General features: G+C 38.5%; 3 protein-coding genes and 1 pseudogene across 4 annotated transcripts; 1 reads left to right on the top strand and 3 right to left on the bottom strand.

Annotated features, from left to right (window-relative positions):
* Positions 1–1,896: 1,896 nt before the first annotated feature.
* Positions 1,897–3,804, bottom strand: LOC141829850 (putative lysophospholipase BODYGUARD 1). Its single transcript, XM_074717339.1, has 4 exons — positions 3,144–3,804; positions 2,731–3,065; positions 2,443–2,642; positions 1,897–2,251 (listed from the first exon to the last, which is right to left on the bottom strand). The coding sequence occupies exons 1-4, from the start codon at positions 3,802–3,804 to the stop codon at positions 1,897–1,899; spliced, it is 1,551 nt and encodes a 516-aa protein (XP_074573440.1).
* A 769-nt stretch (positions 3,805–4,573) lies between these two features.
* LOC141828982 (barley B recombinant-like protein D) lies at positions 4,574–9,487 on the top strand (annotated as a pseudogene).
* A 997-nt stretch (positions 9,488–10,484) lies between these two features.
* Positions 10,485–11,189, bottom strand: LOC141828983 (ethylene-responsive transcription factor ERF026-like). Its single transcript, XM_074716378.1, is given in 3 exon segments — positions 10,485–10,798; positions 10,800–11,121; positions 11,123–11,189. Coding segments are annotated over 3 exon segments (549 nt in total). The 5' UTR covers positions 11,164–11,189; the 3' UTR covers positions 10,485–10,612.
* A 4,483-nt stretch (positions 11,190–15,672) lies between these two features.
* Positions 15,673–19,840, bottom strand: LOC141828981 (uncharacterized). Of its 2 annotated transcripts, none has more exons than XM_074716376.1 (8): positions 19,618–19,840; positions 19,102–19,246; positions 18,843–19,011; positions 17,144–17,414; positions 16,791–17,056; positions 16,496–16,708; positions 16,161–16,289; positions 15,673–16,071 (listed from the first exon to the last, which is right to left on the bottom strand). In XM_074716376.1, the coding sequence occupies exons 1-8, from the start codon at positions 19,766–19,768 to the stop codon at positions 16,015–16,017; spliced, it is 1,401 nt and encodes a 466-aa protein (XP_074572477.1). In that variant the 5' UTR covers positions 19,769–19,840; the 3' UTR covers positions 15,673–16,014. The 2 variants fall into 2 exon arrangements, with proteins under 2 accessions (XP_074572477.1, XP_074572478.1); XM_074716377.1 differs by having other exon boundaries at positions 16,184–16,289.
* Positions 19,841–21,069: the final 1,229 nt, after the last annotated feature.

Genomic DNA, 21,069 nt, shown 5'->3' with positions numbered 1-21,069 from the left:
CTGACAAAAATATATTCTAAAAACTCCAATCATTCACTTCTGCAAAAGGTGAAATCTGTCACTTACCATCTATGAGAAGGTAAATCGAGAAGCTGCAGTTGATCACGATAGAGGATGATATTATTTCGGTTTTGTCAAAATTTGAACCCTTACCCTCTTCTGCAATTATGCTTCGTAATCAACTCAACTATGCCCCGGGGCTAAACTCCAATCACTCACCCTCATTGATTAAATGGCTCTTCCATATAAGTAAACTTTTTTAAAAAATATTTTCAAGATACATATCGATGCGATGGAAAGAGGAACCTATACGTGGTGAAGTTAAGTCAAAAGTCAAATTTATATAAAGATTAAAAGTTAAACTTAAGTGGAATTCAGAGGCCTCAGACTCCTTGAGTCTATCAACCCGGTCCATCCTGACTATAGAAAACTCAGACTCCTTAACTCCATTAACGCGGTTCAACCTGACTACTGAGGATTTAGACTCCTCGACTCCATCAGCTCAGTCCATCTCGACTGCAAAGAACTCAAACTCCTTGACTTTATCAACTCGGTCAATCTTGACTACAAAGGACTCAGACTCCTCGATTTCATCAACACGATCCATCCTGACTATGGAGAATTCAGACTCTTTGATTCCATTAGCTCGGTCCATTAATTCCAACTATAAATCTTTTAGACTCTCTTAACTCTATCAACTCAATCCAATCCAATCCAATTATAAGACTCAGACTCCTCAACTCAATCGGCTCCACCACTCTGACTCCAAAACTATCTCAATTTTGACCACTCGACCTTGACGTTCTGATCTTGAAAGCCACTTTACACATACTCCATAATTGCTTATCCACAACTAAGACATACACCTTGTAGAGACCTAGTGATAGTTACTATGAATATTGATAAACATGACAACATTGATATATAGAGGAACAATCATATGAGTGTCAAACTTGATTCCTCACATACTCTCCTATTTACATGTATCACTCAGCGAGTGGAGAAAAACAAATAACAACTATCAAATTTGGTTTCCCAATAATTATTGACATAGAGATGTGTTTTTTATCAATTATACAAACTCTAAAAAGGACAGGCGTAGCGGTATACACAAAAAAAATTTTCTTCCATATATTTTCATTATTTTCGTTCTCCCTGAACCTCTGTGCTAATTTGAGCATCGGAATGATCCCGTTGAACCTCTTCCACACACATTCTAATCTCTATTTGAGTTTTGCAGATCTTCTCCATACCTTCTTCGTCCTCAATCAATTGTTTCTTTTTGCCGTTAAAGTCTATAACACTGCCTCTTATTTATCAGACTGGGACCCTAAACAGAAACACGTATCATTATTTTAGAGACTTCATAGGGCACTCTGATTCGTTCTTCCCTGTCTTCGCTCTCAATCTGATAAGTATAGAAATCCAAATGGAACTCCCCCACAAGCTTCGCTTATTCCACATGGAGGAAGCAAGCAGGTGATCTTTGGTTTGGACTATAAGCACCAAACCGTGCCATTTCCATCGCCTGCTCACCTACACTGCTCGCTACTGATTTCTCTATCATCACAGTTTCAGGATTCAGCTCACCAACGTAGAGACCCACTGGTTAGGGTTCTGAAGAGACTCTTGTAGATCGAGAGTCAAAGAATGACACTGATCTACCTCATAACAATGACACACTACGGATATATATTTTAATATTTTTGCAATATTAAGAATGCATGACTCGTCTTCTTCGTAAGTGATCAAAATATATGCTTGGACATTTTTAGCAGACAGTACAGTCTGATTCATCGAGATATTGATGATTCTGACAGGAAATGCTTCGCATTGAATAACTCACACAGATCAAATATCACATTGGAGGATTGATTGATTGATAGATTTAATTAATCAATCATGTTTTTCGGTTTCTTTACAGCATTTATTGGCCTTTTCCCAGATGTCCTCGAGCTCGCCGGCGAAGGCCTTCTGCCGGCCGACGACGATGGTGAGGTGGTCCTTGCGGTCGACGACGACGACGCGGGTGCGGGGGACCTTGGACTTGACGGCGTAGCTGCAGTCGACGGGGAGCAGCTCGTCGTCGCGCCCGTGGAAGACCACCACGTCGCAGCTCAGCCGCTCGGCCACCGCTTCCAGGTACGCCTCCACCTTGCCGGCGCCGGCGCCGCAGATGATGTTGTGGAAGGTGTGCCACGAGGCGTTGTGCGTGTGGCAGAAAAACCCATCCATCAAATACGTTCTAATCCTGTAAAATAATAATAATAATAATAAATTACTTATTTATTAAGGGAAAAGGTATTTTGATAATAAAATAAAAAATTTAGACGATATTTTAATATTTAAAAATTAGAGAAAATTGTTCTTTTTGACAATTATGGGAAAATTAAATGCCAAACGAATGAGTATATGCCGGTGACCAAACAAGCATATTCCGACCTGTTCCGCGTGACGAACTTGAAGGCGCTCTCCCAGCGGCGGTGGTTCTTGCAGAGCACGAGGCTCGCCACCCGGCTGATGTGCTCGTACCAGCACAGCACCGACGCCCCGAACGCCATCAACGGCCACACCCTCCTCGGCGCCACCCGCCGGAGCACGTAGTGCGTCCCGTGCTCCCCCTTCGGCACCGGAAAATATGGCTGCCACCCCCGATACTACTCAAATAAGTACACAAAAAACCAGATAATTATTTATGAACATAATAAATTGGGAACTGTCGGAGATCACCGGAGCAAGGAGAGTGAGCGACTTGACGGCCCCGGGGTACTTGACGGCGAGCGCCAGCGCGAGGATGGATCCCAGCGAGTGCGCGACGATGTGGAAGCTCTTGACTTGGAACCGCTGGAGCACCGAACTCTCGATCATCTCCACGTGCTCCCGCAGGGTGTAGAGCGACTCCGGCGGCTTGGGGCTCCGGCCGAAGCCCAGCAGGTCCACCGCCAGCAGCCGGTACCTCGACTTCGCTGCCTCCGACACGTTCGGGAACACCGTCTCCGTCCAGAACTTCGACGACGACAAGAACCCGTGGATGAACACGACGTCCTCCTCCGCCACCTTCTCCCCTGTCTCATTGCAAAACATATTGCAATAACAATTGGTGTTACAGTGCAGTTTCTTTAATTAGTTATAGATCGCTGTACCTTTAGGACCTTCGACGTGGACGAAGAGGGCGTCGCGCTCGCCGGAAGGGGAGCTCCAATGGTTGCAACTCTCGCAGGCGCAGTCTGTCCAGCTCCGGGAAGAGGTCCGAGCCGCCGCCTTGCCGCGGGCGCGGCCGACCTTCCCCCGGAGGACACGGACGATGGTGGAGTTTGTGGTGAAGGTGGCGGCGGCAGAGGAGGACGCCGCCGACGAGGAGGAAGAGGAAGCAGCAGAGGAGACGAGCTTGAGCTTGCGGAGGTCGTGGAGTGCGGTCTTGGCGAGGTCGGCGAGGAGGCAGGGGCGGAGGAAGAGGGTATCGGAGATGTCCTCGAGGTGGAGCTTCGTGTCGTCGAAGGAGGCGGAGGAGGTCAACGAGAGGAGCTTCGAGCCGCCATTCTCCGCCACGAGGATGACGTCATCATCATCGTCGGAGGAGGAGGAGCAGTAGCAGGGCTTGCACTCCTCCTCCATCACGTAGTCGGCCATCTTGTACACGAAGCACAGCAATGCGTCCAGTAAATCCAGCACGATGAAGACCAGAAGGCTCACGGCCTCGTTCACCATCCGAGCCACCGCCGCCGCCGCCGCAGATGCCATCGCCGGCAACCAGAGTCCAAAGGAAGACGACGAAGAAGAAGAATGCTTAGTCTCCTGTGACATGTACTGCATATTAAATGTTGCATGCATGTAAGGAAACGATTAATTGAAGGTGGTGGTGGTGGGCCGGAGGTGGTGGCCGGAGGAGGAGAGACTTATAAAAGATGAAGACGAAGATGAATTGAAGAGGTAGGCATTAAATTGTGATGTGGAAGAGAGGAGAAAGGGTAGGTGGTAGTTGAACTTCCTGGCAACTTCAGAAGTAATCTGCGAGTTACTACCACTACCACTGCCACGGCACGTGACCGGCACGTGAATATAAAAGGGAGGACGGAAAAATTAAAAGTAAAAATAAGAAGGTCGTAAAAAAAACATTGTTTTGAAAAAATAAAGAATATTCTATTATATTATTTATTAGAGCATTAAATATGATACGATGCATTTCGCCTCCCAAGAACAATGTTTGACCACGAAAAAAAAGAAGAACCAAGTTAATGAAAAAGAAGAAGAGATTTGAAATCAATATTCTTCGTTTTTTGTTTTTGATAGTATATTTTATTTTGCAATTTATAGTTTAGTGTATATTTTAATTTGATAACAAGTATATTTTTAAGCAATGTTATTAATACATTAATTCATATTTATCATTATTATATTTTTAATGATAAAATACATATTATATTTTCGCCTAACTTTATTTTTTAAGAGGTACATTTGGAAAATATGAAATGTTAAGGTGTATTTTGAAAATTGCACTGATGCTCACGACCCCAAGTACTAGAGAACCAGAAGCCTTGGCCTCTCGGACCACGCTCTTCCCCTTTCACCCGCCGTGCCCTAGATGCGATTCCACCCTCTCCGCGCCTCCGCCTCCGCCTCCGCCTCCGCCATTGCCTCTTCGTCGCCGGCGGTCGGTCATCTAGCTTCGTTGGCGTGCGGATATCTGGCTCAAATGGTTTCTTCGTTGAACCGTGCTGCCCCTCCGCTCTCCCCACTGGTGTCGCAGCTTCTCCAATCGTGATCTCCGCCAAACTCCTCCTGGGTAAGTCTCCGATCCCTGTTCTCTTTATATCATGGCTGGAATATTTTCCTACAACGTTGTTCTCTCTTTGCTTCGGGCTGTTGGACGACAAGGTAACCATCCCAAGGCCCCTTTTCTTCTTTACCTCTTCTGTCTTTGTTTCTCTCTCTTTTGTTAACTCGACCTCTTGAGCCTGAGTACACTTTTACTGCTTTAAGCTTTATGCTTCTTCTGGACTAAGCGTTATTTGCTGCAAATGTTGCAATGCATCATGTAGAATGATGGCGATTTTGTAATGATTTTCTGACTTCATTTTTTTAAACCAAATTGATTGGACAATGCATTTCTCTATTAGTAAGCTATGTTTCAGATGTCTAATTTTGCTCTGGATAAAACATTTCCATTTGCTGAGTTTTGTGCATCTAGATAAGCATTGGATAGTTTCTTTTCCCTGATAAAAATACAGATTAAATATGAAAGGCAAGATTTTTTTTTGCTGATAATAAAACAATGACTGATAGAAACATTATCTATTTTTCAAATTATTTGATGAATGTTGTAAGGGAATCTATCTCTGAATATAAAACTTAATGGTTAGTGGTGGTTTTAGGAAAATATATTTGTTCATAACACTAGATTAATAAGTTTAGATAAACATTTAAGTCTGGGTGACGATCTTATGGAAATTTATAAATGTTTAGGTGATCAAGGTTACCTATCACCTTTTGTGGCTTCCAAAATTAGGATATAATGATTAACTTACTAATTTATTAATTGCACATATATAATTTGTTTTATATAGTACTGTAACATAAAAGGTGTTATTCTTTTTCTGTTTAGACTAGTACATTTTCCCACTAATGATATATTGTTCTATGCAATGCAAATTTAAATTATGTAGTACATGCATTATTTCTGATAATCATTCTGCTATCAATGTCATACTTGTTGTCTCTTATTGTGTTGTATTTGATAGTTTTGCTGATCTTATATTTTTCCTATAAATCAGATTCTTTTGGAGACCTTTCTTGGCAAATCAAATTATTTAGAAGACCATTTCTAGAAAGTATTTTTTTTCTTTTCAAATTGGTGGAATCAGACCCAAATCATCCTGTTTTTCAGGAAAATCTATTGTATCTTTCTTAAAATTAGATCACCTGTCGCTTCTTCCCACAGCATCAGAAAAATTGAACATATTGAGAAGGGGAGGAGAAATACAAGAATCCAAAGCTTAATGTTCATGTCATCCCGATGCTCTTCTGTGCAACCACGGTTTCCTTCACTTTGCTTAACCCACTGTGAGAAATTGGCTTAACCTTCCATGTGTGGTCTAAAGGACTCGATATCCACGAAATATTTGTGCATGCCCACTGAACTAGTACTGATTTGTAGTTTCATCTTTGCAGTTAGGCAACTCTGATGTTTATCATTTTGTGTAAGAATTTTGGATCTAATTGGCTCACAACTACAACTTACTGGATAAATTACATGATTGAGAAATTATGATGATTGAATTTCTTTTATTCAACTACAACTATAGTAAGGCACAATTGAGGAAATGAAAATTACAAAAATTCATACTATTTGTTAAGGGCAATCTAGTCTAAGAGAGTTTGGGGAAATGGAAACAAAGCATTGGTTGGGTTAACACATTGTTGGAAATGCAAAAAGTTGCAGTCTAAGTTATCTTATACCATGCTAACTGATTTACTCATATCTTAATATGACGCAATCTGGAGTTCCTTTTCTTCCACTTGGTCTAGTATAAAACATGTATGGTTATTAAGGCTGCAATTACTGTTAGGGATTCTGATTCTGCATAAAGGGAAGGAACGAGATGCCCCTTTTCATTGATTGCAGATGGAAGGGAGTCTGTGGAAAGGATTTGTGTCAATTTTGCTTTCTGCCGAAGTATGGGTTGAAATGAAGGAAAGAGCTTTCCAATGGGCGATATCAAACAGTAATGCCTTTGCTTCTATGCCCATATGGCATTCATCACCAAGGCATTGAGGCATCAGTCTGTGAGGTGACAAGCATCATAGCAAGGTTAATTGGTTCTTTCATTCTTCTCATCTCTCTCCTCTCTTTTCTTTATCAGCACCAAGTAATCAATATTAGGATTCCTCCCCTTGCTTCCACTTCTCTCTTTTCCTTTCCTACCCCTCCTCTCCCTCTCTCTCTTCTCTTGTTTGAAGTAATCACAGCTGAAGAGTTCATACTGATAGTTGTAAGTATTTGTAACAATTATGTTTATTTACTCTGACAGCTCTTACTTCTGTAATTATGTTTCATAACGTTTTTAATAACTAGATTAGAAATACTGTGTTCTTCTAGTTATATGAATTTGTTGTTATTTATCTTTGTCAGATAATTGCTGTCATGTTCTATATATAATCTAACGAAATTAATCTGACATATGCAGATATATGATGTCAATAACCAATTTGCAAGTACCTATTTGCATGACCAAAGACTATGAGATTTTGATGCAAAATCTGCTTTCTGCCTTAAACATTCTTTTTTTACTTCATAAACCAATGGTAATGCTATTTCAAGAGAGCATGGTGATATCTGGCCAGAGTTGAATAATCTTTTTTCTACAGGACTAGTTGTTCTTTTTTGCCTCATATTTCTCAACGTAAGCATCGCAATTTTTTTCCCTAATTGTGCTTTATCTTTATTTTGTTCAGTGATAATTTTGAAAATTGTATTATCTGTTTTCACCAAATGAGAACTCTCCTAAGTTCATCTGGTAACCGAAGTTTTTTATGTCTTGACTCAGTTATCCCTATGGATGAGGTGGGACATAGAGAAAATGCGAGACACAAAAATGACCAATATAAAGCTGTTCATGCGCAGGTATTCTTTTGCACCAATATTTGAGTTTTTTTTTTTAAATTACCATTCTATGATTAACAACCTTAAAGATTAGGCAAACTACTTGGACATGTTTGTATGCTAGTCCAATGAACACTATTATGTTGTGCTTATGTTTTTCTGTTTTAAAAGGTAATATTTCAACTGAACAAGCTGATAGGCAACAGTTAATTCCTGAAAAAAAAAATATTTTCTCTACGTTAATGTTTATATATTTGAATATTTCAATCACAAACTTTTTTGTGTTTTCTCTGAAAGTTGATTTTTATTAAAAATTTGGAAGTTCCAATTACAAACTAGAATGAAGGTATTTGTGTCTTCAGTTGTTGGTAGTCTTTTACTGAAGCAACTAGTATCTGTTTTTCTTGTTCTGTTACTTCAGTTTCGTTGGAATTCTTAAATCTTGACTTATTCTGCTTAGCAACTAATATCTGTTTCTGGCTTCTGTTGCTTCAGTTTCGTTGGAATTCCTGAATCTTGACTTTTTTGCTTCATGTATAAAAAAAAAACTCAAATTGAGCTCATGCAAGATGAGTATATGAGCATTGTAACTCACATCAATACTCATATAGTTTCCATGATTTATAATCAAATAATATGTATTTTCAAACATTCATTTTCTCAATTTTGCACGCGTGGAATTTGGTTGGCGTTACAGTGGATGATGCCTCAACACCAGCTTAAGGAGAGCCAAACCATAAAACTCTTAATGGCTGAGAGGGAGAAAGCGCTCCAAGAACGTGACATTGCCATTGCTGAGAAGAAGACTGCTTTGGTCGAACGAGACATGGCATACCTCCAGCGTGATACAGCAGTTGCTGAGAGGAATAGTGTTATCATTGAACGGGACAATGCAATTGCCGCCCTAGAGTATGACCGTGAGAGTTGCATGAACGCTAACTGTGCCACTAGCTGTTCTGTTCCTCGAGGTACAAAGCACATCTACAATAACCAGACGGCAACATCTTCAGCCTTTGCCCTCTCCAGCACACCAATCACATGATGCTCCTAGCCACCAAACTCAAGATTCACCAATTAATGATGCATTTCCCAGCTCTGGTGGTTCTGCGTCTGGAATGAAATTCAACAAGGTGAAAAGGTCAAGGAAGGATACCAAAATCCAAGACTCATCGTCTAAAAAGACAACAAAGCCATCTCGAAAGAGTAAGAAGGGTGTGGGTGATGATCTGAACAAGCAGGTGACTATTGCAAGAACAACTAGCGAATGGAAGAGTGAAGTCGGCGTTGCAGAGGATCTGAACAAACAGGTTTCCTTGACAAAGTATCATGAATGGAAGAGTCAAGACCTGAGTCTGAACCAGGTTTCCTTTGACGACTTGGCAATGCCAGTGCCAGTCTGCTCGTGCACCGGGAAGTATCAGCAGTGCTACAAGTGGGGGAATGGTGGATGGCAGTCTGCTTGCTGCACCATGACTCTTTCCATGTATCCATTGCCAATCATGCCTAACAAGCGCCACGCTCGAGTCGCAGGTCGTAAAATGAGCGGAAGTGCATTCCGAAAACTCCTCGGCAGACTTGCAGCAGAAGGGCACGATTTGTCCCAGCCGGTGGACTTGAAGGATCACTGGGCTAAGCATGGAACCAATCGCTACATCACCATCAGGTAAGAACCTACTGCTTCTTGAGTTTCCGAGCATTGTGAAATGCACTACAGCCTTCGACATCAGGTGAGTATTTTGTATGGAAACAGCCATCTGCAAATGTAAGACAGACTTAGATCGATGTATATCATTATGCATGCATTAGTAAACACACTGACTCTCATCATGGTGCTCAGTGGTTGTAACATATTAGTTAATACACTTCTTCAATGTCCAATCCTGTTGCATTGTGCAATTAGAAATTTGACAGGATAAGCTACAATTGGACCTCTACTCCGAGCTTGTTCGCGTCTTCCCTTCTGCCAATGGTGGTGGGCCGACGGTTGTGGAGCTTGCGAACGCAAGGCTTGGCGACCAAGAGAAAGCCTGTGTGAAAGCTCTATCCAGGTTAGTTCTCTTACCCTGAATCAAAGTTAGTGTGGCTGTCCTTACCTCCAATGTTGTGGTCCAACTAAACCAAGATTCTATCTATTCTTCATAATCTTTTAACTTTGTTAGCCTTTCTTCATAATGTTCACCATAATCACTTCATACCACCACCACTTCTATGTTCTAAATGTCAACTAGCAAGTCAAGTTTCCTCATAGATTGAAGGAGAAATATCACAACCTACCATTCTCTTTTGGCATTGCTCTATTCAAACTAAATTGTCATCTCTACCATTTCCTACAAGCAGGACCCGCTCGTTCGATTGGTACTTGATCACCGAAATACCTCTATTTCCGACTAGCTATTTTTCGATGTTCCAAATGTTCCTCAACTTGTTGCTCTTGGTTTTTATTAGTTCATTCTAAAGACATCTAATGATCTCCAAAATATAGAAATCATCTATGACATAATATGAGTTATAGGATTTGGCGCCAAATACTAATTCAAATTTCTTAGCAATATCTACAAATATAAAATTCATTGTCCAAAGTTAAATAACTTAAATAGTTCTTCCTCAATCCTTAGTTCTCACATAGTAATAATAATAATAATTATTATTATTTCAAGTCAAGTCAATCTTACAAGATTTACGCATGTTTTTCCGCCTTGTATTTCCTCATTTCCTGCATATTTTTATAATATTATAATTTTATATATGATTTTAAAATTTAAATATAGCAAATGAGTCTATAAAATTGTAATATTCATGTATTGTGTTTTTTTAATACAATAGAAGCTTTGAGATTTACGATAAAAGCCTTTAAAATTTATATTATGCGAATTCATCTAAAGTATAGATAAAGCCATAATACCATTCCTCATATATTAATTACTACATCAATACGTATATATATATCGGTGGACAATAATAATAATAATAATAATAATTAATTTTACAAAATACTACCCATAATGACGTAATTTACGGATAGGTCCACAGGCACTCGGCGGCGACAGAGACCTCCGGCGAATCGTCGGAGTCATGCGGGCTCAGCCGCGGCGGGCTCATCAGCATCCCCTCCGCCATGCTCACCAGCAGCTGCGGCATTTCGTAGATTTCCTCTTCGTCAATGTATTTCCCTCCTTCCGCTACCTCCGCCTGCCGCCGCCGCCGCCGCCGCCGTGCTCTGCTCTCCGGCCGCCACGTGCTCCGCTCGCGGTCCCTGCTTCAGCGTCGCGGCCGCGGCGGCCGCAGCCGCTGCGCGAATGTGCGTCGGGGAGGCCGACTCCGGGGCCGGCCGGTCGGCTATGTCGTCGGGGAAGTTGAGCACGGCGTCGGCGCCGCGGAGGGCGCGCGCCGCGACGTCGTAGGCGACGGCCGCCATCTCGGCCGTCGGGTACGTGCCGAGCCAGATGCGGCTGGCCTTCCGCGGCTCGCGTATCTCCGACACCCACTTGCCGCTGCGGACGCGCACGCCGCGGTAGCGCCGGTCCGCCGTCACCGTGTCCGCCGGCAGAAGTGTGTTCCGCCATGCATGAGAGAGGGGCGAGAGCTCGAAGGGGGGGAGGTTAATGGCGAGGAGGTGAAGCATTTCTTATAAGGGCGGTAAAAAATGGAGGATATAGAGAGGTGGCGACGGCGGCGGCGGCGTTGGTGGTGGTGGTGTAAGCGTGGGGTTTTCGCGTCGAAGGAGAGGGGGAATTTGGGCGGCACGCGCTTTGCATGCTGGAGATTAGCTGTAATCCCAAATACTTACTGCGGTATTTTTTTTTTAAAAACTCGAACCGGACCGGCCGGTTCACTCGGTTAGATAGACCGCAAATTTAAGGCCGAGTCGCTCTGTTTCACAAGTGGAGCCCATCCGGCTGGACCGGCCGGCTCAGTACATCAGACCGGAATTAAACCCGAAATTTTAATTTATTGAAGTAAGCACCTATCTCAAACATTAAGGCATCTACGATACAAATTTTTTAAAAAGGTTTGTGAAATAAAAAAACTGACTAAGAATCGTAGTCAAATTTCAAAATTATTATTTTCTCAAGATCCACTTGATGAAACATTAATTAATGATGAGATATTATGTAAAATAATAATAAATAAAGATATGATTTAATAGTGTAGGGTCTAAAAGAAATTATTGAGATTTTTTTGTAATAAAAAAAATTATTTATTTTTTTGTAATAAAAAAATTATTTAGTTCCTATTGAAGATGTCACACAAATTAATTCCCTAGAAATACCCTTACATCCTTCGCCCTCTGGTTGTTATGAATTTATGATCGAGCTAGTTGTGTGGTCGTCTAGCCGCAATTTCACAATCAAATAAGTTGTTCGGTTCATTCAATTTGTTAGTTTGTTCCGTAGTTTCCAATCCAATCTCGCTAACTTCGTTAGTTTGATTCATAGTTTGACTACTTGGCTCACTCGATTTCTCCAATTTGCTAGACAATCTAAGTAGGTAGGGGAGAAAAGAAATTAATAATAAACAAACGCATATATGTTCCTAAGCGAACTAAATAATTAACAATTATCATAAAAAAAAAGAAAAGACAAGAAAAGAAAAGCAACACGTTGATAAATTGATATTTTAAAATTATTTTAAATTAAACATTTAAATGAATCAAAATAAGAAACGGCAGCGATCCAATTCAATAACATTAATAAGACAGGCACGTAAATTCCAGCCGACATGTCTATTTGCCAACCGCCGTCAGAGTCAAAGATCCGCTTGATACACTTGTCTTAACAAAATATCTATTATATTATAAAAAATAGATTTTATTTATTATCAAAATAATATTATTTATTTTATTTTTAAAAATATATTTTTATTTTAAATAATATTATAATAATTATAATTTCGTAATTAATATAACTATATAATTATAATAACTATCATCTTATAATTAATATAATATAATATAATATTATTGATGATAAAAATAAATTAATAGTTATAATTCATATAAAAAATATTATTATTAAAATCAACTTATGTATTTTTGCTTTGGTCATAAGGCATCCTTTTAGAATTGTCTAAAGACCCTTTTTTTTATTTATTATCAAAATAATATTTAATTTCATCCTAATCTATTTTTATTTTTTAATGATGTTTAGCTATTATAATTTTGTAACTATTATAACTATATGATTATAATAACTATACTTCCATAACTGCTATAACTATATAATTATAATAACTATCCTCTTATAATTGATATAATATAATATTAATAAAAAAATAAATTATTTATATTATAATAATTATAATTCATAATCGATACAATATAATATTATCAGAAATGATTGCTATAACTATGTAACAGTTATAATCTTATAATTGTTACGTATCATAACTACTATAATATAACATTAATCATAAACTATCTATATTTTAGGAACAACGATAACGACTACAATATTGATCAGAAATGATATATTCATGCCCTCGGAGCATAGTTAAGTTTGTTACTATGAGATATACTTGCCAGTGGATAAAGGTCAAATTTCGATGAAGTCGAAGCAATGTCTTCCTCGTAGTGGTCAACTGTAATTTCTTAATTTATCTATTCACAGATGATCATGAGATCAATCGTATAGAACCACTGGGTAACAGATTCCATCTTATGCTCTAGAAATAACATATTCATATTATAATAATTATTAAATTTGAAATATGAACTACTATAACATTGATTAAAAATGACATGTTCATATTATAAGTTGGTAACTATTTAATATAGTATTATTAACATTAATAGATTTGAAAAATTCATATGATAATATTTATGATCAATAATATTAAAAATAAAGATATTTTAAAAAAATAAAAAACTAAATAAAAAGGACGCTTTTTGACTATTCCAGGCGCCCTTTTCTCTTTTCCCCTCTCCTGTCGATTTCTTTACTGTGAGCCGACAACCTCGCCGTCGCCGTCGACGCTACACTCGACGAGTTCGGACGACAACAAGCCGTCGCCAACCTCGCGCTTTGCGTTTGCCGACGGAGAGAGCGACGGCGTCTCTTCGCTCGATCGCATGCACCATCCCCGGGCCCACGCCGCGTGGACAGCTAGCGAGCGAGCGAGACTTGCGGCAACCTCGACGAGCAGCTAGCAGACGCAGCAGGAGAGCCAGAGAAGGAAGGAGTATATTTTTTTGTCGTTGACATTTGATCGAACACTCAGCGGTGGGTCATGGGTGGGGGAGGAGCATCGTCAGGTGTCTTTGCTGTCTGCTGAGTGTGGTGCGTAGCCGCGACTGAGATATCCCTCCCCAACAGTGCTGGAGTTGCTATTAAAAAAGGGTTGGGCAAAAGTTTAAAAGCGCATCTGTTTATTTCCAAATCTAATGTTTCATTTTTTTTTATTTTTTTATAAAAAAGATATCCTATTTTTATTCTATCTTATATATTTATTCAAATATTCATCGATAATATTCTATATTATTTAATATTATTATTTCTCATTTAAATTTTAAATTTTAATTTTTAAATCGATGAGACATGTTGTACTAATTATAAAACCTATGATTCCCAACTATGATTTGCCTATAAAACACTTTCAACTAGGACATACATTCAAGTACATTCAATCCCGCGTCTGGATTGGCCGTCGTATGCGCTTCCCAATTTACCTTGATGGTCGGTGGAAAACGCCATAATACACTAGCCACCCCAACACTACAGTCAATGGAGCTGGAACCCAGATTTATCATTTTTTTATAAAACCTAAAAAACCTATGAACCCTATAAAACAGTAGCCGCATATATCGACATATAGATAGATGTATATTTATCCATGATAGAATAATGAAATGAGATACCCTCTCGATAAAAAAAATTAAAATGAAATACCTTTTTAATGATTTAAAAATAAAAAGATATTTTTTTAATTGACACTAGACATCCAATCTTTAATTCTGACTAATTGACATGTCCGATCCTATAAAAATTTCACATTGACCATCAAGATAAATTGAAAAATACTCACAACGGACAACCCAACAACTAACATTCTTAGGTTAACCTCCCACTAAACAAAATTTATCCTACAGTACATTACAATTAGAATTCGAATCTTAGATATCTAAAAAATTAAATAGACATTCCATCGTTGCACCGTAGCTCCGAGGACCAACAGGGGTCGTGAATGCTTGGGAAAAGTTTTAGATATGATAATCAGACTTGCACAGCTGAACAATCAACTAGTGTCGCTGGAGTTGTCCAATAAAATTCCTCTCACGCTTAAAATAGTAGTGCATGAGAAGTAAAATTAGGGTTAGATATTACAGAGGATCCCTCTCTAAAATCTTAAGCCCTAAGGTTATTGGGCCCAATGTATTTATATAAGGATCAAGGTCTCTTGGGCATTAAAGATTTTGAGCTGATTATACAAAAATAAACAACTCTAGAAATTAGGGTTGACATAGGGAGAGCTGGCTAGGGTAGAGATATCAAGTTGAGACATGAGGAGCAGTAAGCTAACCTAAAGTAAGGTCGCATAGACATAATCACGCATAAAATGAAAAGAACATGAAGAAAAAAGATTGAGTACAGTATGAATGTCTATGGAATCAGGACAAAAGGGTGGGTTTTCTTTGCTCCTCTATTGATTCAGGAAGACACTTTTGTAACGCCTAACCGGACTGATTGATGAATAAGTTTGAGTTGTTTGGTCAAGTTCATCAGTTTGAACACCACCGCAGCCAAACCAGGTGTGCTGATAAAGCCAAGTGTGTCGATTAGTTAAGCTGGTGAAGCCGAGCTAGTTGGCTGGGTCCAACGTGCCAATTAAGTTGGTCAGAAGAGTTAGACTAAATGAGTATCAAACATGCCAATTAAGTCAGTCGACTTAGCTTATTAGCAGCTTCGACTTGCAATAGAATGAGCCTGCTGACCCACTCGGGCCATTTTGGTCCTGGCTCCATCCTCAACTCGTGTCATTCAATCCATCCATCTTATTTTGCCACCCTTTTACATTTTAATATGACAAATAATATAATACATAAGCAGAGGAGAAATGCTATCTAATCGACTCTAAGATTTGTCAAAACAGCAATTTTTTTTATTAGCTAGTAATAACAGTCGATAATACATGTCGAACACTGTAAGATGCTTGTGTTTATGCACCAAATATAAAAACAGAAAAGCATGAGATCATGAATAGATTAGTAGTAACAGAATTCAAAACATAGAATGCAGAATGACCGCTTGTCTAGTTTACTAAGCATATCTATATCGATCGAAGTTTACCTGCTAAAAGTAGAACAAAAGAGGGCGTTCGAACTCCTTTTGCGACATGTTGTTGGTCGCTTTTCTTTTCATTCCAGTGTCAGCATCTACATCTGGTTATTAGCAATATGAAAGATCGACTGACCTTTCAAGTCAGACGCGTGCTTCTGCTTCAGCATCAATCTCCTTCGGACCTATCCAATCTTGTGGCTGTGGAAGAAAGCAACAAGCAATGAGAATCCTTGAAGTTTAAATTGTTCCTCAAGACACTAGTTAGGAAGAAGCAATAGACATCCAACCGTATCGGAGAAGGAAACATTACTTTTGTAGGTATCAGCAACCACCATGAGTCGCCTTTGCAAGACTGAAGCCATGAAAAGAAAAATAGAGCACATGCCAAACATAATAGTGATTGGGAAAGCATTTACCTTCAAGACAAACATGGAACCAGGAATTAGTACTTGGGAAATATAAAGTTGCTTGAGCAAATTTATGTAGCTAAGCATAGATTAGTTTGCAAACACCAGAAATTCGACGAGGACATACGGCTATGCGAACTGAAGATTGATTTATTTTAGAATATGGTTATCCTCTAATTACTATCAGACGGGCAACATAAAGATTTGGTGCTTACATTGTAGAGTACAATACAGACGAATAGATTGAGGGGAATGCGAAAGAAGTTCATGATGGTGCTCCTAGCCTCCTCGGGGATGTACTGAGACCTCATCTTCATCATTGATGGCCAAAATATGCCAACACAAGCCTCAAACACACAAAAACCAAGGAGTTGAATCGAGCCTCCAACAGATACACCACTTTTCACATCCGAAGGTGCTATTAACAACTGTTTCACATTGGCACAAAAGTTACAGAGACGTGACCAAACGATAAAGTTTCATATTGGTGGAAACTGAGAAGAGACTTACAGTAGAAATAATTGGAAGCAGCAGAGTGAAAGCAGAAACTGCAAACACAATCTGCATATAACTTTCGACTTTAAGAGTTGCTCGGGTCATCAGCTTAGATGCAATGGAACTCCCCAGCATTGAAGACAACATGAATGTAGCAAAAATAAAGCCATGAGGTATTTCCTCATCATTTGGGCTCAATGCAGGAGTCCACAAGAACACAAAGGTGTACATGGAACCTTCGAAAAGAGATTGTATTGCACCCAGCAAAGCAATTTTCTCATCTGGTATTAATAAAAATTTTCACACAATCATCTTTGGTAAAATTGAGGCAACTGTTTGATGAGAGTAAAAAAAACAAAAAAGCATACCAGCAGCAATGGCTGCAGCAGCAGCTTTGAACTGTCCCATTAAATCTTTGCTCTCGGATGGATCTCCATAGTTTTCACTCCAAGATGACAGGATAATAGCCATGCCAATGGCAAGGAAACATGCAGCAGAATCAAATGGAGCAACAGGACCAAATCCCAAGGTATCAGCCACTAAATTGGCAAAAAGTCCAGAAACAATGGCTATAAGACCATTGCCGAGAAATATCGCTTTAGAGAAAGTTATGGACAACCACTGTGGTTCAAAACCTCTCTGCATAATTGAGAAACCAATACATCAGAACAAAAATTAGAAATACAGTCACAAGATCAAGTAGGTCAATGGACTAGTGATATTAGATCTCAGCCCTGAGTAATTCAAATGCTATCTTTGAACAAAGAAGAAAGAAAATTGATTTAATATCATCTTACCAATCAATAACTAAGTTAAATTTCATTGTCAGAAATAGAACAACAACTATGATACAGCAAGCAACTATTTGTACTGATTTAATATCATCTTACTAATCAATAACTCAGCTAAATTTCTCATCATAGATAAAATAAAAACTACAATGCAACAACAAACACAACAAAGTTGTGCGTTCCAACTACTTAGTCTCCCCTAGATCGAGTTTGTCCATCCATTGAACTCCAGTCTATTTCAATCTTATATGAGTCAGAATGGTATACTTCATGAAACCTCTTGTGTTGATACTCCATCCCAGAATGGTGTGTCCATCCAGCACGAGCTCTTTTATTTCAAATGAACCCAAATCTTTTTGTTTCTCCATGTTTTCTCATTAATCGTACTATCCAAGACTATATCATAGTAAAATTTTGATATCTCAAAGCTAAGATACATCTGATCCATAACAATCATGTTGAAGAAAGAAATCAAAAGGGAAACTTTTGGATATTGGTTGACATTTGCAACCAAATAACAGATTGGTATTGAAATGTGATCTGGCAACTAGAGTTACAGGGCTGAACTCCTTCATTATTGTTGAGGTAGCAGCATTTCAGCCGAGTAATTTGAGGGTCTTTGACACACATTATCATCATTACCATCAAATCCCTACAATTTGAGATGGATTGGCCTTATGAATTTAAACCCTCCATTAAGCTCTATATGGTCCGATATCAAAAGTAATATTCAAAACAATTACAAATCAAAGTATACATCAGAAATACAAAACACTTCAAATACCTACTCATTCATAATATTGAATCATATATATGATCATGATTAGCAATGTTTAGTTTGAGTAATGGATGAATTGTGGAGGACTAGTAACATGATAGTTAAATTCATATCGGCATTAACTTTATTAACAAATAAAGGGCAAACTTTCATTAATGCCTAAAAGGCATTCAAGGAATCCACACCTGTATTTTAAACCATTAGCAACCATGGTCAAAATATGTTTACCATGTGTTAGTTGGACAAATCTGAAAATGCGTTGACAGTAGTGATGAATTTCAGACACTAGAATACTTAAAGGGATAAGCATAAGCCATCAACTTTTGTGAAGGAGAGAATACACAGATTTTCAAAATTTGACGGTTATATATGTAAAAAGCCATAGAAAATAAAGGATGATAACTGAAGTGAACGTCAATCTAACAAATGCAAATAAACAAAGAAACCTAGGATATGTCGAACAATCACAGGAATTAGGATAGAATCCGCCAACTTCACCTTATTGTGCTCTGCAACAAGCCATGACTCAAATGACGAGAAGAGCAGAGACGTAGCAATACCTCCCAGTATACGCCCCACCATCAAAACTTTGTATTCCGGAGAATGCTTAGTGATACAACTAAGAATGTATGTTATGCAGTATGTTACACAAGCCCGCTTACGCCCCCTGCACTCGATCACAATTATGGTTCGTGGCTTTAGGAGCTCGAAAAACTCAATCGAAGAGTAAAAAGAACAAACTGGATGAAAATCTCACTGTTTGTCGGCCAAAGATCCCACGATCGTCCCGAACAGCATTGACGATCCAAAACCCGCGATAAAGAGCCTCCCAATGTCACCCTTGTCGAAGCCATACTGGCTATACAGGTAGTAGACGTAGGGGCCTTGCAACCAGTCACCAGCTGAAAACAATCGAAACAAAATCAAAATCATCCCAATTCCCGGAGAGAGACTTATAATCTAAAAAGAAAGTTTGCCATCTAATTACTCCAAAACTTTCAGATCCGAAGAAAATGGCGTCCGATGCTCAAATTCGGGCACTTAACTCGAACGCAAACGAAAGAAAACAAAAATCAAATCCAACAAGTCATTTAGGATCTCAATACAGAAAGAGAAACTTTAGGGCATAAAGTACAAAGAACTAAGGAACCCTAGAAGCCTTCCGTCCTGGCGAAAGCCAAATCAGATCTGCCAATGGACGAGCAGATCGATAGGGAAAACCCGACTTTTGTGGCAAAGGAAAGATCCGAGAGCAAAGGGAGTAAGGGCGAACCCATCATGAGGGAATATACGACGAGATAATTGTTCTTGAAGGCGTTGAAGGCCGGAGAAGTGGCGACCTGGTCCTTGCTCGTCTTGGTCAGCTCCAGTACCGCCACCACGGCGGAGAGCCCGCCGAACACTAAATAGTAGAACAACTCCATCTCTCCTCCTCCTCCTCCGCCGCCTCCGTTCGCCTTCTCCTCCTCGCCGTCGGCTCCGAAGCTTGCTTTTGGGGACGGAGACTGAGGGAAACGAAGCACTTACCCGGTATCGGTTCCTTTATATATCCTTGTTTATATCGCTGTTTTATTGATACGTAACGATAAAATATTTTGCTGATTTTATTTTTTTAATTTTAAATGAAAATATATATTTTTAAATATTTAGAATCATTTTTATAAACTATGTTAAAATAATAGAGATATTTTACCTATGATAAATTAAATATTGAATTACGAAAATGAACATAAACATACAATAATAATTTGGATAAGAAATAAAAATATTAAAAAAATTAAAGTTATACTTATTAAAAAAACTTTAAAATTTAAAATGATATGAATATGTAACTAATTAGTTAGCGTAAAATCGTGATAAATACACATATTAATCATACATAGATATTAAATAAGATTTGATTAGTAATAATAAATTAAGATAAAATTTATTTAAATATATATAATAATAATATAATAAGAGATTGAGGCTAATAATATAGTGGAGAATTCATATTTAATGAGATAAAAATATATTTATTATTATTATTTGTAAAAGAAAAAGTAGATTTATCCTAATAATTTTTTTTTAAAAAAAGTGCTGCCAATTTCCTATTATTTAATTTATTTTTATAATCTTCAAGGAAATCTTTGTTGATTTGTGGTCAAAACTTGGATTTTATATGTAGTAAATCTCAACTAGATTATTTCACATTAATGAAGATAAAGCCCGGTGGGCAGGGGTGGATGTGCAATATAAAATTTAGGAGACCCTAAAATTTATCCTAAATTATAAATTAAGTCATTTTAAAACACATTTAATTAAATATGTTAACCATACATTTGTTTGTCCAACACTTCTCTCATCCATATAATCTTGCACTTTAAGAAAATTTCAAGATTGTGTGTTCATTGACAGTAATTAATGAACAAACAGAAACATGGAATTAAACTTGGCCATAGTGGGAAACAACACATACAACATTGAAGTCAACCATGGGCTCCTCACTAAGTGCTGTAGGTCAGAAACAATCCATGCACATGTACCACATTCCAATCTCCAATGGATTCCAGCACTTTTTAAAATCCTGTTTAACTTAATCCAATCATGCTCAGCACTTTCATTAACCAAGAAGGATTTTAAAAAATCACAACAGAACACTAAAAATCTACTCAAAACCCACAGAATGTACATAATCAATACATTCATATCCTGTTACAATAGAATATTGTTGGCTATTGATGTC

The sequence above is a fragment of the Curcuma longa genome, chromosome 5 (genome assembly GCF_044706935.1).
Source record: "Curcuma longa cultivar G26 ecotype Majalengka, Jawa Barat chromosome 5, ITB_CL_G26_1.1, whole genome shotgun sequence".
In the NCBI taxonomy this organism is placed as follows: domain Eukaryota; kingdom Viridiplantae; phylum Streptophyta; class Magnoliopsida; order Zingiberales; family Zingiberaceae; genus Curcuma; species Curcuma longa.
The sequence above is the reverse complement of the archived record's forward strand: the minus strand, read 5'-3'. Positions and strand labels throughout refer to the sequence as shown.